Source organism: Zootoca vivipara, chromosome 3 (genome assembly GCF_963506605.1).
Source record: "Zootoca vivipara chromosome 3, rZooViv1.1, whole genome shotgun sequence".
Lineage (NCBI taxonomy): Eukaryota > Metazoa > Chordata > Lepidosauria > Squamata > Lacertidae > Zootoca > Zootoca vivipara.
Window position 1 is genome coordinate 58731396 of NC_083278.1, and position 23527 is coordinate 58754922.

Sequence of the window (23527 nt, forward strand, 5' to 3'; positions counted from 1 at the left end):
GCGAAGGGAAGAACTCGAGGGAATTTTTCAAAAAACAACGGCGTCTGGAAGCGGGGGGGGGGGGGAAGGTTGCCGAGCGCGCTAACGAGGCTTCTCGTGCCGGAGCTCCGAAAGCAGCGGTGGGGGGGGGTGCGTTTGGAGGGAGCGGCACCCATGGCGTCCGAGGAAAAACCCGAGCAGGCATAAGAGCTCTCTGGCTCCAACCCTCCTCGGGCTATTCGAAGTCCTGCGTTGGCTATGGCTCACCCTTCTATGAGCGACAGTTCCCGGTTCGGCTCTCTACCGCTCGGCGGCCATTTGCAGTCTCGGCGAAGGAAAAGAAATGGGGGTTGGCGGGGGAGAGAGACAGAGAGGAAGGAACAACCATAGAGAGAGAAAAACCACTTTCTGCGACGTTAGAATAGCACGATGGCATCACTTCCGCTCGGAGAGAGGGCGGAGAGGAAATAGGGGAAGTCGGCAAATGACCTCTTTTCCTTGGCGTCCCCGGCTACCCGTACGAAAGATGGCGGTTAGAAGCGGCAGAGGCGACGTCATCTTTCCTCGCTTTGGAGGAAAACCCTATGGCTGCTGACGCGCATGCGCCCTGTCGCGATCTTTTTTTTTCTTGTTAGGTATGTATCGTGGTCTGCGCAACAAATCAGGGGTAATAAATAGGGTAGATTGCTCGAATCTTTAGAGTTTTGCTATAGCTGCGGGATTACGCCATAGTTTTGGGAAAAACGTAAGGGCAGATAATTTCGGGTTTTCATTATGTTGCTCATTTTAGCAGAGAAATTGTGTAACTGCCTTAAAGCCACTCGTTGAGCTGCGTTCCTTGGTCCAAATGCAGGATACTGTACAGCCTCCTACTTTGCACTTCTGTTTTTAGTTTATTGTGCCCTTTTCTTGGGAAAAGTATAGAACGGAATTTTCAGTCTTTTGAGTCCGTTGCTGCAAAAAGAATGAATAGTTCTGTGGCATCTTAAAACAAATTTATGCCACAATTCATTTGTTACCGTGAAGGTGACAAATGACAAACCTAGACAGCATCTTAAAAAGCAGAGACATCACCTTGCCGACAAAGGTCCGTATAGTTAAAGCTATGGTTTTCCCAGTGATGTATGGAAGTGAGAGCTGGACCATGAAGGCGGCTGATCTCCAAAGATGCTTTTGAATTATGGTGCTGGAGGAGACTCTTGAGAGTCCCATTCTGAAGGAAATCAGCCCTGAGTGCTCACTGGAAGAACAGATCCTGAAGCTGAGGCTCCAATATTTTGGCCACATTAAGAGAAGAGAAGACTTCCTAGAAAAGACCCTGATGCTGGGAAAGATTGAGGGGACAAGGAGAAGGGGACGACAGAGGACGAGATGGTTGGACGGTGTTCTTGAAGCTACCAACATGAGTTTGACCAAACTGTGGGAGGCAGTGGAAGACAGGAGTGCCTGGCGTGCGCTGGTCCATGGGGTCACGAAGAGTCGGACATGAGTAAATGACTAAACAACAAGGTGCCATAAGACTCATTTTGTTGTTTTAGAACAGTGTTGTAGCATTGCAACATCCATTTAATGTAGGTTGGACTGAGAGACAGCAACTTGTTCCTTGCCATCCAGTGAGCTTCTGTACCTTTGGGGCCAACACTGAGCCACTACATGCGCATTTCCCAGCCATCATCAGTTCCATCCCCATCAATCCCAACCATCATTACTTAGCATTTCGATTTCATAGAACCCATGCTTTAAAACTGGCTAACTGACCCTATCCGTTTTCACATGGAGTGTCCTGGGGAAATGATCCACTGTTATTAAAACCTACACCTGTCCATCCATCAAAATGAAAGATGCGCCCAACCTCTCAATTCCTTCCCCACTCAAGGTTAGGGTGTGTGCCTAGCTGGCATTGTTTTGCCATATATGAGCACTTAAGTCCACAAAGTGACTTGGGACTTTAGAGTATCCTGGATTCAACATGAGACACCTTATGTCACACTAATCTGATCTCATTTTTTGACAGAGTCACAAGCCTGGTAGATGAAGGGAACACTGTGGATGTAGCATATCTTGATTTCAGCAAGGCCTTTGACATGGTGCCCCATGATATTCTTGTAAAGAAGCTAGTAAAATGCGGGCTAGACAATGCTACCATTCAATGGATTTGTAACTGGCTGACTGACCGAACCCAAAGGGTGCTTATCAATGGCTCCTCTTCATCCTGGACAGAAGTGACTAGTGCGGTGCCACAGGGTTCTGTCATGGGCCCAGTCTTATTCAACATCTTTATAAACGACTTGGATGATGGGCTTGAGGGCATCCTGAGCAAGTTTGCAGATGACACCAAATTGGGAGGGGTGGCTAATACTCCAAAGGACAGGATCACACTTCAAAATGACCTTAGCAGATTAGACAACTGGGCCAAAGCAAACGATGAATTTTAACAGGGAGAAATGTAAAGTACTACACTTGGGCAAATAAAAAATAATAAATGAAAGGCACAAATACAGGATGGGTGACACCTGGCTTGAGAGCAGTACATGTGAAAAGGATCTAGGAGTCTTGGTAGACCACTAACTTGACATGAGTCAACAATGTGATGTAGCAGCTTAAAAAGCCAATACAATTCTGGGCTGCATCAATAAGAGTATAGCATCAAGGGAAGTAATAGTACCACTGTATTCTGCTCTGGTCAGACCTCACCTGGAGTACTGTGTCCAGTTCTGGGCACCACAGTTAAGAAAGATATTGACAAGCTGGAACGTGTCCAGAGGAGGGCAACCAAAATGGTCAAAGGCCTGGAAACGATGCCTTATGAGGAACGGCTTAGGGAGCTGGGTATGTTTAGCCTGGAGAAGAGAAGGTTAAGGGGTGATATGATAGGCATGTTCAAATATATTAAAGGATGCCATATAGAGGAGGGAGAAAGGTTGTTTTCTGCTGCTCCAGAGAAGCAGACACAGAGCAATGGATTCAAACTACAAGAAAGAAGATTCCACCTAAACTTTAGGAAAAACTTCCTGACAGTAAGAGCTGTTCGGCAGTGGAATTTGCTACCAAGGTGTGTGGTGGAGTCTCCTTCTTTGGAGGTCTTTAAGCAGAGGCTTGACAGGCATATGTCAGGAATGCTTTGATGGTGTTTCCTGCTTGGCAGGGGGTTGGACTGGATGGCCCTTGTGGTCTCTTCCAACTCTATGATTAACAGCACAATCTGACCTGGGCACATACAAACTGGCCAAATCCCTCATTTCACATTGTCATTTGGGCTTCACAGAGAGCCCAAGCACACCTCTTGTAAATACCTTATAAGCAACAATTTACAAACTGAATAAAGTAGCAGCTTCTGTCATCTATCGCTTGTACATTGTGGGTCTCTACCAAATTTAATAGGTAGGGGAAAGAAGCCATATTGTATACTTTGTGACTCTTAAGGACAGAAGGTGGCACTCTTCACTCATGCTATCATTTTATATAACTTAGTAATAGTATAAGTATAAGCAATTTAGTAACAGTAAAGTATAGTATAGTATGTGGGGTTTTTTCTGGGGGGATGCAGGGGTCCCCTAAACATTTTTTTAACCTTTGTACTTTTGTCCATTTACTGTATTTATTTTTTCCCAATTTGAACTATAAAATGGTGATTTTCTTGAGTCAAAATGACAGTACTCCTAAACATTTTTAAGAAAAAAGCACTGAGTATAGTATACTATGGTATACTATAGTATTATTATTATTATTATTATTTACTAATAGTATAAGTTTTAAAACAAATGCATAGAATAAAAATGGAAGGTAGAGGGAATATACAGCTGGGATTAGGGATGGGAGACTGACAGTTGGGGCAAGATAGTTAACACTAGGCAGAACCAGGGCTCACAGTGTCCCCACTCTTTGTACTGGTTCCATTCCTGTGATCCAGCAGATTAACAAGCAAAAATTAATTAGGTCAAGTTATTCAGGGCACAGCTATACCCGTTTGTATACTTCGAAGTAAGTCCCACTGTGATCCAGCGGACTTCTAAATGTATCAGATGACCATCTTCATTGGCTTATGTTTTACATGTCAAGGTAATGCTGACCTTAAAGGAATAAAATAAAGTTGGCTATTCTGCTGCCACTGTGTTGTCCAGAAAAGTGCTTCAGATCATACATTTCCAGGGGAGAAGTAAATGAAAGCCAGTACTGTAAAATAAAGTAATAAATAAAGGCAATCTTTCAGATACTGTGGTCCCAAACAATGAACAGCTTTAAAGGTCATCAGCTTTTTGCATTGGGCTCTGAATTTGAGATGGTGGATATGACTAAGTGAGAGAATGAGAGGAAGGGGTGGAAATGGAAGGTGCTTTTAAATATTTTTCTATTCTCTGCAAATGTTACCAGCCCTAATTTAAGGTTTTGATGTGTATACAGCCCTGAGAATCTCATCGTCTAAATGCTTGACAGATTGCCTTTCCCAACCCAAGTTTTCGATCAAGCGCATCGCTGCTTGATATGCTGGTGATGGGTGTTGCCCATATGCAGAGCAGGACCTTCTCTGTGATGGCACCACAATTGTGGAACTACCTCCCATTGTTGAAATGACTGCCCCCCTCAGTATTGTCAATTTGTTGCCATTTGAAGGGCATTTATGCATTCAGGCCTTTGGAATAAATTGAAACTTTGCCCCATATGGTATTTATATTTATTTTATGTAGGGTTTTATGTACTGATTGTGATAGCTCAGTCGGTAGAGCATGAGACTGTTAATCTCAGGGCTGTGAGTTCAAGTCCAATGTTGGGCAAAAGGTTCCTGCATTGCAGATGACCCTCGTGGTCCCTTCCAACCCTACAATTCTAATATTCTGTGACTGGAGGCAGTGGCCAGGAAAGGGTGAAATTTGGCTTAATAGAAGCCAGGACAGACTAAGATAAGAAAAGAGGTGGTAAAGAAACAGCTAGACTACTTTAAATGAATTCAAATCTCCAGGGCCTGATGAACTGCACCCAAGGCTACTAAAGGAGCTTGTGGATGTAATCACAGAGTCTCTGTCTATAATCTTTGAGAATTCTTGCAGAGCAGGTTAGGTTTAGGTCCCTGCAGGCTGGAGGCGGGCAAAGGTTGTCCCCCCAGGTAACTATGAACTGGTCAACTTGATGTAGGTAGTAGGAAAAGGATGCTGTGATTACCATTATGTTTCCCCATCATCCTGGAAAAAAGTGACAAGTGGGGTGCTGCAGCGTTCTGCCCCAAGGAGTTGGCTCCTGTAATGTCCTTATAAGCAACTTGGATGAAGGAATTGAGGGGATGCTCATCAAATTTGCAGATGACATCAAAGTGGGAGGGGTAGCAAACTAAATGTTAATGATTGTGGTTGCATTTGTGGATTCTTCTGCTTTTGCCTACATGAAGTATTCAAAGCCATTACGGCCGGCCGGCCAATCCAGACAGTACTATTGTTTCTGTCTGGTAGAAACTGGAATTTCTTGTTAGTTTATTATTATTTTTTTGTCTTTTCTGATTGGCAGCTCAGTTGTAGAGGTGGAGCCCAGCAGGTGTGCTGCCCTCACCCATGATGTCACTCCATAATACAGTGCGCAAGCATTCTTTTGTTTGTTATCCCAGAGGCTGTTGCTACTAGCCTTGCAAAACAGTTGACTTTATTCTTAGCATACAGAACATGATTTCTCTGCTACAGAACAGAGGTGGATTCTGAATGTACAGTTTTTGTTTGACCGCCTAATTTTTCTCCTTCCTAAGATAGGGGAAAGATCACCTCCTGCTGCAGCCTAAAGTTTTAAAAGTATTTCTTATGTTTCGCAAGAGAGAACAACGGCTAGATTTTGCTCAGCCATGCAGTTTGGACACAAATACCCTGTTTCTCATATTTTAAGACATACCCATAAAATAAGCCATAGCAAGATTTTAAGCATTCAAGGAATATAAGCCATACCCCGAAAATAAGACATAGTGATAGGCGCAGCAGCAATGCCGGCCGCGGCAGGAGGAGGAGGAAAAAAATAAGACATCCCTTGAAAATAAGTCATAGTGTGTTTTTTTGAGGAAAAAATAAATATAAGACATGTCTTATAATATGAGAAACACGGTAGCAGCAGTAGCTTTCCCCCCAACTTGTCTAGATATTTTTTTTTAGTTATCTAGATCACAATCTGCCAGTACAAGGGGACACAGGAGCAACAGTGGGAGTACAAACTCTCATTTCTGATTTTCTGTTGGATCTGAAAGTTAATCATGGGTCAGCTGTGTACAAAGTGTGCCCAGTTGCTTTGTGACTTGGCTCTCTCAGTAAAAACACTGTCTTCAGGTCTGGTGCAGGATATTCAGGAGTGCTTGGGTCAGCTCCAGGAGTGCCCGTGTCTGAAACGGAAAAACTTTAAAACAAAGCAGCTATACAAGCCTGCCCTTCAGACCCAGGAAGAGGAGATTGCTCAGGAGTTTCTGCAGCACATTGAAAGAGGTGAGAAGTTTCTGTTATGAAGGTGGGGCAGCCAAAGTTGGAGAGATGTTTACTTGAGCTTGGTTGCTTTGTTTAAGATCATGCAGTTCAGTGATCATAGGAAGTGAATGACACAGAGTTGTTTATGCTTCTGCTCTTATGAGCGATGAAAGGAGAATGGAGGAACCAGTCTTTCACCAGCACCAAATATTCAGACAAAGCAGTGGATCCCAGTTCCAGGCTGATCTCAGTTCCAGGCTTATTAACTTACTCTCATTCAGCATTTGAAATCCCAGTTCTACAAAAGACACCATAGCAAGGGGTAGACCTGTAAGTCTCTTGCATAAAAGCAACAAGAAATATTGTAGCATCTTAAAAGACTAACAAATGCATACTTTTGCTACAAGCACGAGCACTTTCCTAAACCAGCATTGAAATATTCTCTGTAAAAATCTATTAGGCATTAGAGGATTGGATTTGAATTTATTCTTTGAAAACAGAAAGACATCAAATGGAATTCTGTCCACTTCTTCCAACTCCTAAGTGCTCCCATCTTTTGTCTTCATCCTTGGTAATCAAGGAAATAGCATGCATGGCTAAGCTGGTTTGCTAAATAAAGTAATAAAAATCCAAGTTCGGAATGCCCCAACTACTCTAACAAACTGGCTCTTATATATATATAGGCATATATAAAACTGGCATTTATAAAACTTTTTTCTCACATGAGGTTTGGACTGCAAAAATGAATGGGGTTTTTTAAATATTTTTTGCAGATTTATTCAGCTCTATCTAGTATGCTAATTTTAAATGAGAGAAAATTTCTACATGGAAATTGTCTCTGTCGTGTTTTATCTGTTGCTTTAAATTCTGTGCATTTGGACTCTTCAGGTATTTAACTTCTTCTGACACAATTCAGACTCTGTTATTATCTTTTTTAAGGTTTTGAAATGTCACCACTTGGCAAGGTCTCCCTAGAGGCTCTGAGGACCTTGGCGTTTTCAGAGAATCCTGGCTTGCAAAAGTCTGCTGCTCTCTATTACTTGAACATAAACCATCAAAACTGTAAGATCCATTCCATACTCTCTCTTTTTTAATTTGTAGAAACCTGGAGAAGCAAAACAATTTCTCCTAAACATAGCTGAGTTGTGCCCAAGGCACTCTTATTGGTTCCCTAGCATCTGTGAATTTGGTCTAGCCCCTTCTAATGCAAGTTCTATGAATATTTACTTGGAGCCCAGATAATGTGGCACAACTTTTGCAGTTACTAGTCTCCCATTTTATTATTTTACAGAGGTGGGTGAGTGCCAGCTGGCTTTTTACTCATATGAGAGGTTGGCAGAAGAGGGCTAGTAAAAACAAGCAATACAGGTTTAGTTTTCATGTGAGTTTGCACAGACAGCTGAACGGAGGGCTACAAGGTATTTTGAAAAGCAAAGTAGGCCATAAGTGTTGCTCCAAAAGCATCAACTGTATGAAGATGTAAGGGACAAGTGTTCCAGAAGAGCTTTTTACAATCAGCATTTCATCTTATTCTTGCAGTGAACATCCAGCTGCCCCGAGAGCATCTGGAAATATACTATGCTTTCTTGAAGTCTAGTGACTTGGAGGTTCAGCAGATTTCGTCGTCGTCCCTTCTGAATTTCTTACTGGAAGGAAATGGTGAGTAAATGACCAAGCTACCATATCCTGAAGTCTCCACCAGTATCAACTGTGATCTTAGGAACTACCACTGTCTAGTTCAGGCATCCCCAAACTTCGGCCCTCCAGATGTTTTGGACTACAATTCCCATCTTCCCCGACCACTGGTCCTGTTAGCTAGGGATCATGGGAGTTGTAGGCTAAAACATCTGGAGGGCCGCAGTTTGGGGATGCCTGGTCTAGTTGCCCTGGTATTTCATTTGAAGGATATAAACTCCTATACTAAAAAGTGATAATCAGTAGGATGGATGCTTGCCCTGAAAAATGTAGGGGGTTTTTTTTGGGGGGGGCATTCATTCAGAGGATGGGTTTTGCTTACTTCTCGTACCAAGGGGGTGAGAAATTGTTTATTCCGGTGTAAGATAGACTAGTGATATTGTGTGCTGATGGCAATCCTTTTCTCTCTCCAGTAGTATATAGCTGAATTAAAGGGACTTTAAACATTACATTTACTCCTGCTTTTACTGACAAACAGTAACCAAGGATCATGTCATCCAAATGGATCTTATTGAGCCAATTCTGGAACTGCTTGAGTCTGACGATGTCACGGTCCAGTGTAATTCCTGTGCCTGCATAATGACACTAGCTGTCACAGGTGAGTAGGGTGCCCAAAGCATAGTGCAATAATCCGGTCCAGGGTACAATGTCACATCCACACCTTGTGATTGGGAGGTAATGATGTGCCTGATTGTTATATAAATTCTGAATCAGGAAGAGCCGGATTCTGCAAGCAGAGTGGATCATTCACATTGGTATGCTATAACTAGTCGTGGCCAGTGTAATGGGGCAAAGCTTGTGGAGGCACACTTCTGACAACAGTTTGACTGCAGCTTACCTGGATGGCTCTGGGTGGTGACACGCTTGGTGCTTCACAGGTGCACAAGTGGAGCCTCAGAACTGCCTGGTCACGGGCACCATATTGTGCAATAAATATAAAGTTGGCCTTGGATTCCTGGGTTCAGATCTTAATAAATGATGAAGTGTACTTTTTAAAGTCAGGTTTTGCTTCAAGGTGAGCCATAGCAATAAGCTTCTTCACAAAAAACCTGGTGGTAAACTCGTAACATTATTCATTCTGCCACTAGGCACCCAGGACTCCCAACTCATATGCAGCAACTGTTTTACACTCTTCACTCTCTATTCCTTAAAGTGTGCCTGGAGGAACAGGGATACTTCTTCCTCCAAAGAAACCTTGTTGATTTCTATTTTGCCCTGTTGTTTCGCCAGATGCCAGCCATGAAGCCATCACAGCAGCAGGAGGAGTGGTACCCTTACTGGCCCTTTCTAGATCTTACGATCCCAGAGTCCAACAAAATGCAGTTGGAGCTATTTTCAACCTCACACAATCAGGTATTTGGATGCAGGGGATTCATTTCAATGGGCCAAGTGCAATGACACAGAAATTTGTGGCAAGGGAAACTTATCGCCAAAGTTACTGTTTTCTTTAAAATGAAATATTGTACTTCCAGTACAATGCTAAATCATGTCTACTCAGTGGGAAAGCCAATTGATTCCAATTGGGCTTATTCCCAGAAAATGCTGTTTTTAGCTCTTAACCTGTTTTCTATGCAGTGATGATAAAGAGCACGTTTATTTGGTCAGAATAGCTCATTAACAATACCACTCTTCCCTTGCAGAACGGATTCAGCAAATATTGTTTCGACAAGGTGCTCTTCCAGTCCTCACCCTTTTGTTACAGTCTCCCGACTCAGAAGTACAGGTAAACAGCATTAAAACAGCAGTTTTTGAGCATTCAAAGCTGTGGAAATGGTCAGCTGCTCAACTGAACCTACAGACACAGGAAGAGATAAACGAGACAGTAGTCTTTTAACATTTTAACTTCCAGAAATTAGAAATTCATTGGTGTTGCACATACTTTTGATTGGAGGGGGTACATATGTTTGTGCTCCTTGGAAATTAACTGCTAACCTCTTTAGTGAAACAAAGAAACAGGTCATTGCAGCTTGAAGTTTTATAGTTCAGATTTGTTGTAGGGTTAAAGAAAATAGCCAGGGGGTATTCCAGTTGCTCAGTTCTGTTCTCAGCTTTTGTTTGGAAATAGCTATTAATAGGCACTAACCTGTTTGAGATTCAAGAACTGAACAAATACTTCTTTCTCATCTTCAGATAGGCTAGTGCTAGAGAAATGCAAACATGTAAATAGATGGCTGAAGTGTAGATTTTTATTCTGTTCTTAATATGACTCCTGAGAATTGCAAACAGCCTCATGATGAGTATTATATGAATGCAAGGTATGGCATTTGCCTAGCAGAATCTATGCAGTATGCCTAGCTGGGACATTCCCAAAACTCCTGGAGATGTATACTACAGTGCCAATCTAGAAAATGCAGGGAGATGCTGTATGCAAATACTCTCTCAGCCAACATCCCCCAAAGTTTACTGTATCTTTCTGGACTCTATCCAGCTTCATCACACACACACTGGCATGCATTCCATAAGAATGTATGGATTCCCTTAAGAATCTATGGCAAATAAACACGAAAGTTTACTTTAGCATGACAGTAAGAGCTGTTCGGCAGTGGAATTTGCTACCAAGGAGTGTGGTGGAGTCTCCTTCTTTGGAGGTCTTTAAGCAGAGGCTTGACAGGCATATATCAAGAATGCTTTGATGGTGTTTCCTGCTTGGCAGGGGGTTGGACTGGATGGCCCTTGTGGTCTCTTCCAACTCTATGATTCTATGACTTCAGACCTCATTCCCTCCAACAGAGCTCGTACCTGCAAATTACCCAGTTCCTGTTTGCAGAGTTGCCAGAGACAGGAGGGGAAACCCTGAGGTCCTGGTTATTTTTCAGCCGCAGCAATTTGATCACCCTAGGAACGCCATCATCAGTCATGGTCCCTTTCATTTGCTGTGAGGTCTTGACTACAGTTTAAGAACCCTTGGCCACAAACTTTCCTTGCTCAAAATCACAACCCTTCTCCTTCTTACAGTATTATAGCTGTGCAGCTCTGAGCAACATGGCCACAAACTCCCAGCACCATAGAGCCATGCTCCAAACCGGTGACAGGTTTCTTCTGCGGATGCTCCTTTTCCTTCTGTCTTCATCTGTGAACAAGGTAAAGCTGTGGATTATGCAGCTTTGTTTTACTAACAGCCCCCCCTGGTTTATTCAGAAATATTATTTTAATATCAGTGGGATGCATGTATTTCCAAGTAAGTTATGCTTAGGACTGCAGGCCAAGTATCTTGTGTTCAGTGAAATGACTGAAAAGATGCTTTCTTCAGCATGGGGGCGCAATAATACGCAAACGCTGGAGTTAGCTAGATGTGGTATCTTCCATGAATCTCTAAGAGATCAAACTCAGAATCTGCTACGGTCAGAGGGGATTCCATGTTTAAATAACGGTGAGATCTCTTGGTTCAATATTTTCCTTCTCGGTGATGGCCTAGGAATATACAGCAGGGATGGGATTTTTCCTAATCTCTGCCTAGGGAAGATTGCCAGGCAGTGTGGGAAGTAAAATTTTACAATTACAGATCTTCCCAAACAAATGCAATTCAATTTGTAGCACTGTTAAACTACAGTTCCATTATTCCAGGGGTCCCCAACTAAGGCCCGGGGGACGGATGCGGCCCAATCGCCTTCTAAATCTGGCCCGCGGACGGTCCAGGAATCAGCATGTTTTTACATGAGTAGAATGTGTCCTTTTATTTAAAATGTGTCTCTGGGTTATTTGTGGGGCATAGGAATTCGTTCATTATTTTTTTTCAAAATATAGTCCGGCCCCCGACAAGGTCTGAGGGACAGTGGACCGGCCCCCTGCTGAAAAAGTTTGCTGACCCCTGCATTATTCTTTTATTTTTTTGTGGGGGGGGGGTTGTCATGTGTTTTAAATATGTTCTTCTTCTGAAAGGCTACACATCCTTGTACTATTAGGTACCCATAAGTGGCGCTTTTTTGAGTACCGGTATCTCTCAGATATCTATGGGGCACTGTCACAGTTGGCTTTAAAGGCTTAGTTTTGCCTCATGTTGCCACAGAGGACATGCTTACATTTTAACTTTACCCATCATTGGCACATAAATCCTGTCAGAAAATTTTGGAGGTTTAGCAACATTGCTAAAGTATTTTGGAGGTTAAGCAAGGCCTTTTCACAGCCAAAAGTTGTTTCTCTGTTGTGTTCTGATTTCTTTGTTTTCTGCAACTAGGTTTCCAACCAAGCTTGTGTCTGTCTCAGGAATTTAGCCGCGAGTGGTAAGTACTACAGTCCTAACATGCTAATAAATGAAAAATTGCAGTCACTTAAAACTTACAAAAATAGAACCCCCTCCTTCCTGTGTTTTGTACAGTCTAGCCTCTGGAAGGAATGTCCTCAAGTCACTCTTTGTTCCTTTAAATAAGATGAATACCATGTTTTGGTTTCAGGCACGTGGATGGTGTGACTTTTTTTTTAAAAAAAAAGCTAATAAACCCTTCAGATACCAGAGGCTGTGAGAATTACAGTACTGTTGTTCTAAAGTATACCAAAAAACACTGATTCAGTTTTTAAGAGAAGGTGACTGCAAACCAATCCAGCATTCAGACTGATGTAAAGATTAGTAAAACTTGATTGACCAATACCTCACAATGCTCAAGGCACATTTCAGCCACAGATGTTTGGGGGAGGGGAGAGATCATGTGGAAGTTTTACACCATCTATAAAAAAAGAAGAGACTGAAGGAGGAGTTGGTGAAAAATATCCCTGGCCACTGACATTTTTGCTCATGTGCTTGTAATGAAAGATGTCCCTCTGTGTTTTAAATTGACAAGCAAGATCATTAATATGGATTATAACTACAAATCCATACACTTCCTTTTACCATTCTTAAACTGTCAATTCTGTGAGGAAAAAGTAGGCAAGAATATGGATACACATACTCACACACACACACACACACACACACACACACAGACAGTGCTTTTTTCCCTGGGGAGCTGCAGGGGTACGCACACCCCTAAACATTTTGTGAATCTAAGTTTGGCCTCATTGAGGGGCAGTATTTCAATATGAATAGGAAAATGAGAGTACCCCTATACATTTTTTTAAAAAAAGCACTCTGTGTGTGTGCGTGTGTGTGTGTGTGTGTGAGAGAGAGAGAGAGAGAGAGAGAGAGAGAGAGAGAGAGAGAGAGAGAGAGAGAGAGAGAGAGAGAGATCTAATCCAGTGGTTATCTAATCCACAGGCTGCAGTCAGCCACTTATGCCTAGCAGCTGATTTTGAACAACCACAAACCCAACTGAAATTACAGAAACACAACTCTCTGGACCCTTTCTATCAATTTCAGTCCCCTGATTCTGAATTCTTCCCAGCAGTGCCTTTCTACAAACATTTTGCATTGCTCAAATTGGTCTATCTTCCCCCCTTTCTTTTATGGGCCAGAACACTGGTCCAAGCCTCTTGTGCAGTTTGGTCTTCATCTTCTTTTGACTTTTCATTAAAGTCAGAACCTAAAGTTTAACTTCTATACTGTCATAACATAACATTGCCTGATCTGTGAAATCCAGCTGACTTGATTGAGTCAGTCTAGAGGAGGCCCCTTTCTCTCAAAAATCATTTTCTCCAAATCAGCTTCTATTGATCTGCACACATGACCTTGAGCAACCTTCTCATTTTCCAAACAGAGAGTGGTCAGACCAGCATCCTTGCTATGCAGATCCCGTCCCACCTGCTCCCTCTCCTGGCATCTAACAAGAAAGACACTCAGCACAATTCCATCATTCTCCTCCGGATTTTATCCCAGCACCCAGACAACCAGGTACACATTTCTGTTTCATATTACCCTTTGCCTTGTAAGCTTTAGTCAAATGTGCATGGCCGTAATGTTCCGAGGCAGCTCAACCTTGAAAGATGACAGTGGAGAAAAGTTTCATCAAAGGGAACACATTTAAAATGACAGTTTGACGCGGCCAGGTGATCAGTTGACAATAATTCAAAATTCATTCTGAAAAGGCTTCAGCATGCATTTGAAAGTGTGGGATGATGTGCATATCCAGAAATAAGGTTGGAAAGGGAGTGCTGGAAACAAAGTCTGATTATAATAATATTGGGTTCTAATCTGTCTTCTTGAGATTCACATTCTGTAGCAAACATCCATTTGTGGTTGTGATGGATGGTATAGCTGCTTTGGCATTGGAGAAAATGTTCTGTGACAGAGGAAACCTGAACAATTAATCCTCGGTAGAGATGTTTATATTGTCTTCTGTTAGGCCAGCTTTTCATCTTGGTTTGCTCAGACTACTGGTTTCAATGCCCTCTAGCCTGGGATTGTTTTTTTTAAAAGACCTTTTCAAGGATTCCCATTCTGCTCTGACCTGAATTCCAAGTGAAGTAGAAAAGGAGCTCTCCATGGGAACCCCAGCAGGAAAACAAACTGTGGGACAAAGCTAACATTTCCAACCAAGATGAAGTAATGTTTCAGTGGTTACCAACACTACTCTGTGTTCCTAGGGAGGAAGAAATCATTTGTTCTTTGGTGACTTTGGGTTTGATTGACTTCATAGCACTTTCATTCCTTAACAGGAATGAAAAGCCCCACATCTTCATAATATAAACTTGCCTGCAAAAACACAACAATAGGCCATCTGCATTTGGATGTGGGAGTGACATATGAGTCTCAACACAGTGGGACACAGTCATCAATAAAACGAATGGAGGTTGTAACATGGGAGGTTTGTGGTGGAACAGGAAAGTCAAATCCTGCATGTGCCATTGGATGCACATAAACATTTCACTATCGTCTGATGTGGTTTGAAGGTAGTGGGGGCTCGATTTCTCTGCATTGCTGCCGTGAGTTGGGACTGAAACACGAAGAGACAACAATTTGTGGAGCTTTTCATAATTCTCCATCCCAGCTTTGTAGCTCCCAAATTGCAATACAGTGGTACCTCGACTTACAAATAACTTGACTTACAAATGTTTTGAGTTACGAACGGAGTTCTGTCCACCATTTTGGATGCGGTTCAGATAGGATTTTTTTGACTTACGAATTTTTAGATAGGATTTTTTCGACTTATTAATTCCCCCCCCCCATTGGCTTCGACTTACAAATTTTTCGACTTACAAAGGTCCGTTCAGAACCGATTAAATCCGTAAGTCGAGGTACGACTGTACACTTGTTGCAGTTCATCCTAAATGTAAAGGGTTTAAAAAACTTAAAGCATATATCTTTGATTCCTTAGTAATTCATTCACTCTACTCTTTTTGGTGCCTGCTTTTTTTAAAAAAAGTTTGTTTCAAAAGGCCTGTCTGGACATGCAGAATATTGGCATGTGTTTTCTGGTTTTAGTTTATTGCTGATTTAAAAAATAAATAAATACTTGTTTTAATTGGGGGTTTTTTAACTGATAATTTTATTGTTTCTATTCTTTTTTTACCCGCTTTGAGGTTTTATTAACAATCAAGTGAAATATATCTATATCTCAATCACCCATCTCTAGTCCCATTCACAGTGGTATGGTAGAACCATATCTCTTCTGCTGCCTTCGTTTTCAGCGACTCACTGGCTACCTTTCCCTTTGCAGGATGCACTGATGTGTGATGAAGTGCTGCAGGCGGTAGGAAAGCTGCTGCTCATCTGGAAAATGGACCCAGTGATTGTAGGTCACGCTGCCTGCTTTATTAAAAATCTCAGCCTTTCCAGAAGCATACAGGTGAGTGCCAAGTCTCCCTGTCAGGATTACACATTGTTCTGAAGGCTTCACTTCACTGTTTCTCTTACTAAGTGATATTAAAATGAAACATCGTCTTTGCTTCATTCTCATTCAAGGAAGTAAATGACCATGTGTTTTAAAAAGTACACAAGAAAGATCTTATCAACAAAAAAAGAGCATCAAGTTGTGACTTTTACGCCTTCACTGTAGGCTTTTTGAAAATTTGACTTTGTTGGTATACATGATTTTTCAACTAGGTTCCTCCTCCTCCTCCTCCTCCTCCTCCTCCTCCTCCTCCTCCTCCTCCTCCTCCTCCTCCTTTAAATTTGTATACTGTTCTTCATTTGAAGACCATAGGGCAGTTCACAACATAAAAATACAAAATGAGAACACAAAATATATAATAAAACAAAACCAAAAACCAACCAACAACACCCTTTCCCAAAAACACATTTAAAAGGCCATAGAATACTTAATCAACCAAAGGCCCTGTTATAGAGAAACATTTTTGCTTGGCACCTAAAGATATATAATGAAGGCACCAGGCAAGCCTCCCTAGGGAGAGCATTCCACAAACAGGGAGCCACTGCAGAAAAGGCCCATTCTCATGTTGCCATCCTCCAGACCTCTCATGGAGGAGGCACACAAAGAAGGGCCTTAGATGATGATTGCTGAAGAAAGTAGAAACCCACTGTGTATGGATAAATGTTTGCAGGAAATATGCCATACTTTCTTGGCTCCTCATACCATCTCCCAGATTGCCTTGTTATCACACTCTCGATGGCTTCTTGTGAAATGAAGGCTATTGTAACACATATCATTGCAGACTCACTCTGTATTCATTAATTTCAAGCACATCCATGTAATCTGAACTCTCCTGGTGGGACAGTCTCAGGGCGTCATGATGCATAACTAGGGCATTTAATAGAGCGTGCATTTGCATAGATTAAATCCCCACAGATGCCTTTGTTGCACACATTTTTGGGTTTAACAGCTGAATAGGCACAGCCCTGAAGGCCCAAGGCAAACTAAGAGTCTGGCATCTATAATTGGGGGGGGGGCACAATTTCCAAAATTAATTTAACAACATCTCCTTTTGTTATTTGCAGAGAGTCATAGAAAGTCCATGCATTGAAGGGCTTTTTCAAGCTGTCCAAAGCGTAGACATTCTAGAAGAGGAATCTCTTTACTGTGTGATGTCTTGTCTTGTTGACCTGATGAAACATGGTAAGGGGACATTCAGTGTGTTGAGTGGATGGGTGAGAGCACACACATTTTGTACTCATTGATTTCCTTTGCTGCTGCCAATTTACAGCACAATGTTATGCATGTCTGCTCAGAAGGAAGTCTTGTAGCCTTTACCTATGCAAAAGTCAGTGTGCATAGGGTTGCAGCAGCCTTATGGTTTTATCGAAGTCCACTTTGGGGCACAGAGGGAACCAAAGGACAGTCGTAAAAATCAACAGATTCTCACAGTCAGTTCTATGTTATCTGGTAGCATAGCTACCAGAGCTGCTAATAAGAGTGAAACACAGCAGACAAGTGATTTTTAATCCCAACTCAAGAGTTGTGTCAGTAACATAGTGTTGAAATTGCTAGTAATTTCTCTAATGCTTCTAGACCAGTATAAGCAAACTTGGTGTCCTCTAGGTGTCCTCTAGGTCAGGCACGTCCAACAGGTAGATTGTGATCTACCAGTAGATCACTGTATGTCTGTGGTAGATCACTGCTAGATCACTGGCACCCCTAAAAAAAAGGCTCACCCAAAATTTTCCTCATCCCTAAAAAAAGCTGAACTATGACCTGAAGCCCTAAACAAAAAGGGGCCTCTCTCCCTCCTAAAAGAAGCTCAACAAGTTTGACCTAACCCCCCCAAAACAGGGCTTCCCTTACTTAAAAATACTCAACAGCTTTGACCTGAACCCCCCAAAAGGGGGTAGATCACTCCCAGTTTTTAACTCTGTGAGTAGATCAGAGTCTCTTGGGAGTTGGCCACCCCTGCTCTAGGTGGTTACATGATCCTTCTCATACAATCAGTGAATGCAGATTGAGGAAGGAGGGCAACACTTGCTGGTCCTGCTGCTTTGCGCACACTGCTGTTCTCACCCAGAGTGGCCACAGCAACATTTGAAAAGGGGAGTCCGCAATTATGCAGCTGTATGCAGGCAGGCTCCCCTTTTCAGAGGGTGGGGGCTGGTGTGGTGTGCAATGCTGGGGCCAACGTCCCACCTACTAGCTGAATGTATGGAAAGGCCTAGCAGGCAGGGCTAATGGGATGCGCTTGCTGCAAGGTCAGGAGGCTGGGCTGTCAAATGTCCCGTACAGGGAAGCGACATGCCAGGGAAACATTTACATATTTTTACTTGGCAAATGTGTATGTACATTAGGCTATTAGATTGCTAAGCTCCATCACAGTGCAGCAGACACAATGGGAGGTAGCAGAGCAGCAGGGCTGTGGAGATTGGTTTCACATCTATTCCCCCTATGTGGACACCTTCTCATCAAATTTCCCATCGGTGAAACCCTCCCTAAGGAATATTCCCACCTATACCTGCTTCTGAATATTTTGATCTCTCTTTCTCTCTCTCTAATTTTATTTAACTTTATTGAATTGCAGTAACAAAAACCAAAAAAGAAAAATAACAAATTACACAAAATAAAAAAAACACCAAATATATATAAACATAATCTTCCCTCCATGTTTGACCTCCTTCCCTTAACCTTTTTGTTCATTGTGTTATTAGTATTACTTTGTTTTTGTTCCACTTCCATCAATTTCCTCAATATTTCTACCCTGTAAACTTTATTCATTGCATATCAATTTATTTGTCCCAGAACAATGTTTTTTCATGTACTCCTTTACACAATCCCCATTCTTCAATTAATTTTTGATCTGTTTGTCCTCTTAACGCTGAGATCTCCCTCTCTCTGTATGTATGTATTTCAGTCTTCTGAAATCCATTTTACTGGCCTCCCAAGCTCTGCTCGTGTCTTTTCAGCCTTGGCCCTAGGGCCTGTTCATTTGTCTTCTTTTATTTCAACTGTGCTGATTTAGTCTTTTACTCTGCTCTTCTACCACCAGAGGGAGCCACAGTGCGCATGCTGGAATTGGTGGATGACTCAGTGGTATGCAGTCTGGTGACACTGGCTGGCCAAGTGGAACAAACAGAGCCTTCGTTCCACGCTGCCCTAGCGATCAAACACCTCCTACAGCACAGTACGTAACAATGGAAAGGATCTGATGTTTGCATTTCCAGCCCGCTTGATATCACTCAGGTGACAACAACCGAAGTGCCATGGGCCCAAACAGGTTGAATAGCAGGGGAGAGTACTATACCGGTCAGCTTTGACAAAATTTTATTTGTTTTCCAATCCTGCTAATTCTAGGATAGTTTTCAGAGAGTTCCCTGGGCTACAATAGGACTCCCTAAGATGGTTGTTGTTTTTTCTGGACTAAGTGGCAGCTGCATCTATCAGTTGTCCCACACCAGCAGACTCCTTTGGGTGTAAAGAATACATGTTGAGTTCATGGCAGGAGCTTCTGTCTTGCTTGTGTGCATCCTTTTCTCAGTATTACACTTCCCTGTTGAAGATAGCAACACTGCACCAAGCCGCTAAAATATTTGTACATCACTGTGCACCATATGAAGTGGTGCTTAATTTGAATAACCAATGATAACATAAACATGATGTTTCTGTTGAATGCACAATATAACATTTAAAAATAACAGCTGTTATAAGTGTTAGATTCAGAATAATCACAGTGAGTGTATATTATTATTATTATTATTATTATTATTATTATTATTATTATTATTATAGCGGCCAAAATCATCAAGAAATCTTATTATTCCAATTTACAAACTTCAACTTTATGAACCAAAGTTTATGAAATTTATGAACTGAAGTTTAAGGTTCTATTCTCCATACCATAGTGGCATTCATGATTGGTATATATCAGGGGTCCCCAAACTACGGCCCCCGGGCCGGATGCGGCCCAATTGGCCTCCCAATCCGGCCCGCGACGACCCCCGCCGCCCGCTGCCGCCGCCCGCTCACGCAGCGCGGTGTCGATCTTCAAAATCGGCAAAAAATTGCCGAAAATCCTTTGTGCGCATGCGTATGGGCCTCTCCCAACCCAGAAGAGGTCATTTCTGATGCACTTCCGGGTCGGGGGAGGCCCATACGCATGCGCACAAGCGATTTTCGGCGATTTTTTCCGACCGTGTGCGTGTGTGCATGCGCACGGGCGCGCACTCCCCCGCCCTCCGGCCCGCTGCGCGCGCACTCCCCTGCCCTCCGGCCCGCCGCGCGGTCGGTGCGGCGGGCACCGGCCCGAAGCCCGGTAAGTCTGGGGACCCCTGGTATATATGAATTATGAATATTATTAATTAGCATTATAAAATCTTTATTTATTAATGTCTCAAGGCAAATTACATAGTAAACAAATATGAAAACACACAACAATAATGATCACACTAAACATCTGCCCAAGCATACATTTCCCACCACAAAATTATCATAAGCATTACCAAACTATGAATACCAATTTATAATTTGTCATTCACCCAACAACTTAGTAACAAGAAAACCAAGTAGTGCACCACCAATGTAATGGGGTATCAACATTTTACAGTGCATATTTACTCAGAAGAAATCCCACTTTGTTCAGTGACTTACTCCCAGGTTAAGTGTGTAAAATGTTGCCTCGTGCATTCAGTTTTGTAATTCTTCCTGTCTCCAAATTAATTGCACAGAAGAGGTGGTGTCTTTGTTGAAATCTCATATGAGCAAGGTACAGCAATACCTCATCAAGTATCTTATTCACCAAGAGAATCGCTTTCAGCATCTGGGCATATCCACTCTCTGCATATTACAGAAAGGTATGGACTGCTGTATCACTCACTCGCCACATAACATCCCATGGGATTCCTATGCTATGGCATAACAGCTACGCTCATCAGTACTTACCAGAAGCACCGCAGTTATAATGCACAGCTGAGTCTTGCCTGTTTCTGGTAATGAAAACCAAAGTCCTCCTTTATAAAAGGTCTGGTCGAAAGTTAATTGACTCTCATTTCACTGAGAATGCAATCAGAACTTTATACAGGCTCATTTGCAGTATCCATTACATGCTTCCTACTGGAATGGAATCTGTTCTCATAATCGTATACCAGTATATGAATCCTGGAAACAGCTATTTATGGTTCTCATTAAAAAGTGGGGAGCAGTCTTCTTTACTTTTGGCGTCTTTTAAAAAATCACAGTGGAAAAGTAGTTATACATGCACCTTCCAGCACCAAACAAACCTGACTTCCGTTAACATGGAATGCAAAATAACTTCCACACATAAATGTTTGATAATTGGCTTTTATTATCATCGCACTCTGTGTCTGAAAGTGGGGAAATACCCTTAGCAAAGAAAGCAGGAGGCAAGATTCTTAGGAGACATTGTTGAACAAGTAAATGATCAAAGGATGTATCTTATCTTGCTCTTGGAAAGTAATAAAACAACAAGGAATATATTAGGTGTGAGTAGAAAAAAACAGGAAAGGGAGACTTCCGGTTCCCCGCGGATCGGCTTCAGACGCGCTTTTGGGTTGCTCTCACTGAAGGGAGGTCAGGGGGGGTATTGGACTTCAAGTGCAAGCCAGCAGAACAAACCCTCTCTCCAATGTTTTGTAAAGTTGTGCATCAGGGCAAGATGTACACATATGACAAGTTGTGCAGGTCTAGAAGTTGAGTTGTTGCTTCCCTATTTTTTAGATGCATTTTTTAGATTCCCTATTTTTTAGAGTTTTCATCAGCATTCAGCCAAGGCCAACTGAAGAAGCACCTTGACCAAGTCTGTCAACAAACTGCGGAAACCCAGGAGCTTCTCAGTATTGCTGTCAGACATATGGACACCTGAAACCTTGTTCCATCCTATGCGTTTTGCTCTAGGTGATGTCGCTCTGTGTGGCTAGCTTGTTGCCTGTGTATAGGGAGCTGACTCATCATGTGGGTGTCTCAGCTTCATGCTATGGCTGTGGGCAAATCCACAGCAAGCACATGCGCAAAGGATTTTTAAGTTCCATAGTTTGGGTGGAAATTAGGGACCAATTTACACAGTAATGTATTACTGCTCCATTATTCAGCGCTTGATGAGTCACAGTAGGATGTGTGGGCAGATTCTACTAAAAAGCACTGTGCTTGAAGTTTTATAGAAGGTCTGTTGGTGTTATTTGATCCATGATGGCTGATTCATACAATGCAGCTCATTATTTGATACATGGAGGTGCATGCGTGGGCCAGGCCTGAGGATACTTTCACTATCCTTAGATGTGCAGACTGTAGCATTGCATTGTCCTTGTTGAGGCATTAATGAACTGTGAGACCCTATACTGGGAGACTAATCAATCTTGCTCTAGGTTCAGCTCTGGCAGCATGCAATCCATTTCACGAGGCAAATATCTTCATGCTGCCTAGGTGTTCCTGATGGCCTTAAACTCATCTGCAAGTTGATGGCAGTCTCCCATTTCAGAATACCTGAACCCTAATGTCACTCCTTCCAGATGTCCAGTTGTAAATAATAAAATCTTAGCTTTCCGAGTGAAATTTTATAATCTTTTATTAAAATCTACATTTTAAGAAAGAAATGTGTGTGAAAAGTATGTATCATGCTAGCTGGTACCATTATATAATGCTACTCAGCCAGCCTATGTTTATACATGAATGACCAATCAGTTCTTTCATTGCCTAAGGATATGTTGTGGTGGAACACTTTACAGCTTTTGAGACCTCAGTTTTCAGCATTAGGTTTTAGCACATTATCCAAAGCATGAATTTGTTGGCACATTTCAGAAAACAGATTAGCTTTCTCCAGGATTTAATTAAAATAATATTCCTTCAGCTTAAACACACACACACAACCTGGGTGATTTTAACCCAAGAGCTACAAATTCTAGAAAAGTAGTAGATACCCCATGCCATCCAAATTCACTGCATCCCTATACATACATACACACCAAAATACCTGGCAGGAACCATCTAGACAATCCTGGATCACTAGTTTTTATAACTGCCTCACTAGCAAATGAGTAGGACTTCACTGGCATTCACTTTGATATGTCCTAAAGTGAGAAACACAAATACCATCAATTTATCTCTGTTTGCAATTCTCTTTCCCTAATTCAAACACTTCAAAAAGTTGTTATGCAGAGTCCCTGACACCGATCCCTCATTTAATACACATCATTTTGGAATGGATCATACATACCTATGGATGTCAGAACAAATTTGCAGTAATTTGGAAAAACTTTTGAGCAGTAAATTTGAAACAGTGTGGGAATATTTTCCTCTAAAAAGTTCCCATGAGTGCTACTTTTAACAGAAAATGGATGTTAAGTTGAATTATGGCTGCAATTCAGATGGCAAGGGCATTTAATGATACCATGTTATGAATGACGGCACTCTTGATTAAGGGCAGGTAAATTTTACATTGCCCAAATCATAAAATGTTTAATTTACTATTTTGATATCCTATAAACAGAGACTACTATTGTGCTTTAGGAGGAGTCATGTCAAAAGAAATAAACTCATTCCCTCAGTTCCTATCTTCTTGTAATATTCATTGCGGTAACATTTGAGAATAATTGGGTTGAATCCTCCATTAGGTCCAGTCGTGACCGACTCTGGGGTTGCGCGCTCATCTCGCATTATTGGCCGAGGGAGCCGGCGTATAGCTTCCAGGTCATGTGGCCAGCATGACAAAGCCGCTTCTGGCAAACCAGA

General features: G+C 42.1%; 2 protein-coding genes across 9 annotated transcripts in view; one reads left to right on the forward strand and one right to left on the reverse strand.

Annotated features, from left to right (window-relative positions):
• Nucleotides 1-438, reverse strand: part of BCLAF1 (BCL2 associated transcription factor 1) — a 31459-nt gene extending 31021 nt beyond the window's left edge. For 3 of the 6 annotated variants that reach the window (XM_035108903.2, XM_035108902.2, XM_035108900.2), the window contains exon 1: nt 247-437. The gene's annotated coding sequence lies outside the window, so the exon portion shown is untranslated. Of the gene's footprint in view, nt 1-246 lie in introns of all 6 variants that reach the window. The other 3 variants (XM_035108904.2, XM_035108905.2, XM_035108898.2) reach the window with 2 other exon arrangements.
• Nucleotides 439-6060: 5622 nt separating this feature from the next.
• LOC118082073 (uncharacterized) lies at nt 6061-23527 on the forward strand. Of its 3 annotated transcripts, XM_060272715.1 has the most exons (14): nt 6061-6425; nt 7344-7466; nt 7944-8063; nt 8578-8697; nt 9330-9452; nt 9740-9822; nt 11055-11180; nt 12274-12319; nt 13727-13860; nt 15626-15754; nt 16864-16981; nt 18837-18971; nt 20512-20637; nt 21550-23527. In XM_060272715.1, exons 1-14 carry the CDS (start codon nt 6200-6202, stop codon nt 21663-21665), a joined length of 1725 nt encoding a protein of 574 aa, XP_060128698.1. In that variant the 5' UTR covers nt 6061-6199; the 3' UTR covers nt 21666-23527. The 3 variants fall into 3 exon arrangements, with proteins under 3 accessions (XP_060128698.1, XP_060128695.1, XP_060128696.1); XM_060272712.1 differs by lacking the exons at nt 8578-8697; nt 21550-23527 and having other exon boundaries at nt 20512-21000; XM_060272713.1 differs by lacking the exons at nt 7344-7466; nt 21550-23527 and having other exon boundaries at nt 20512-21000.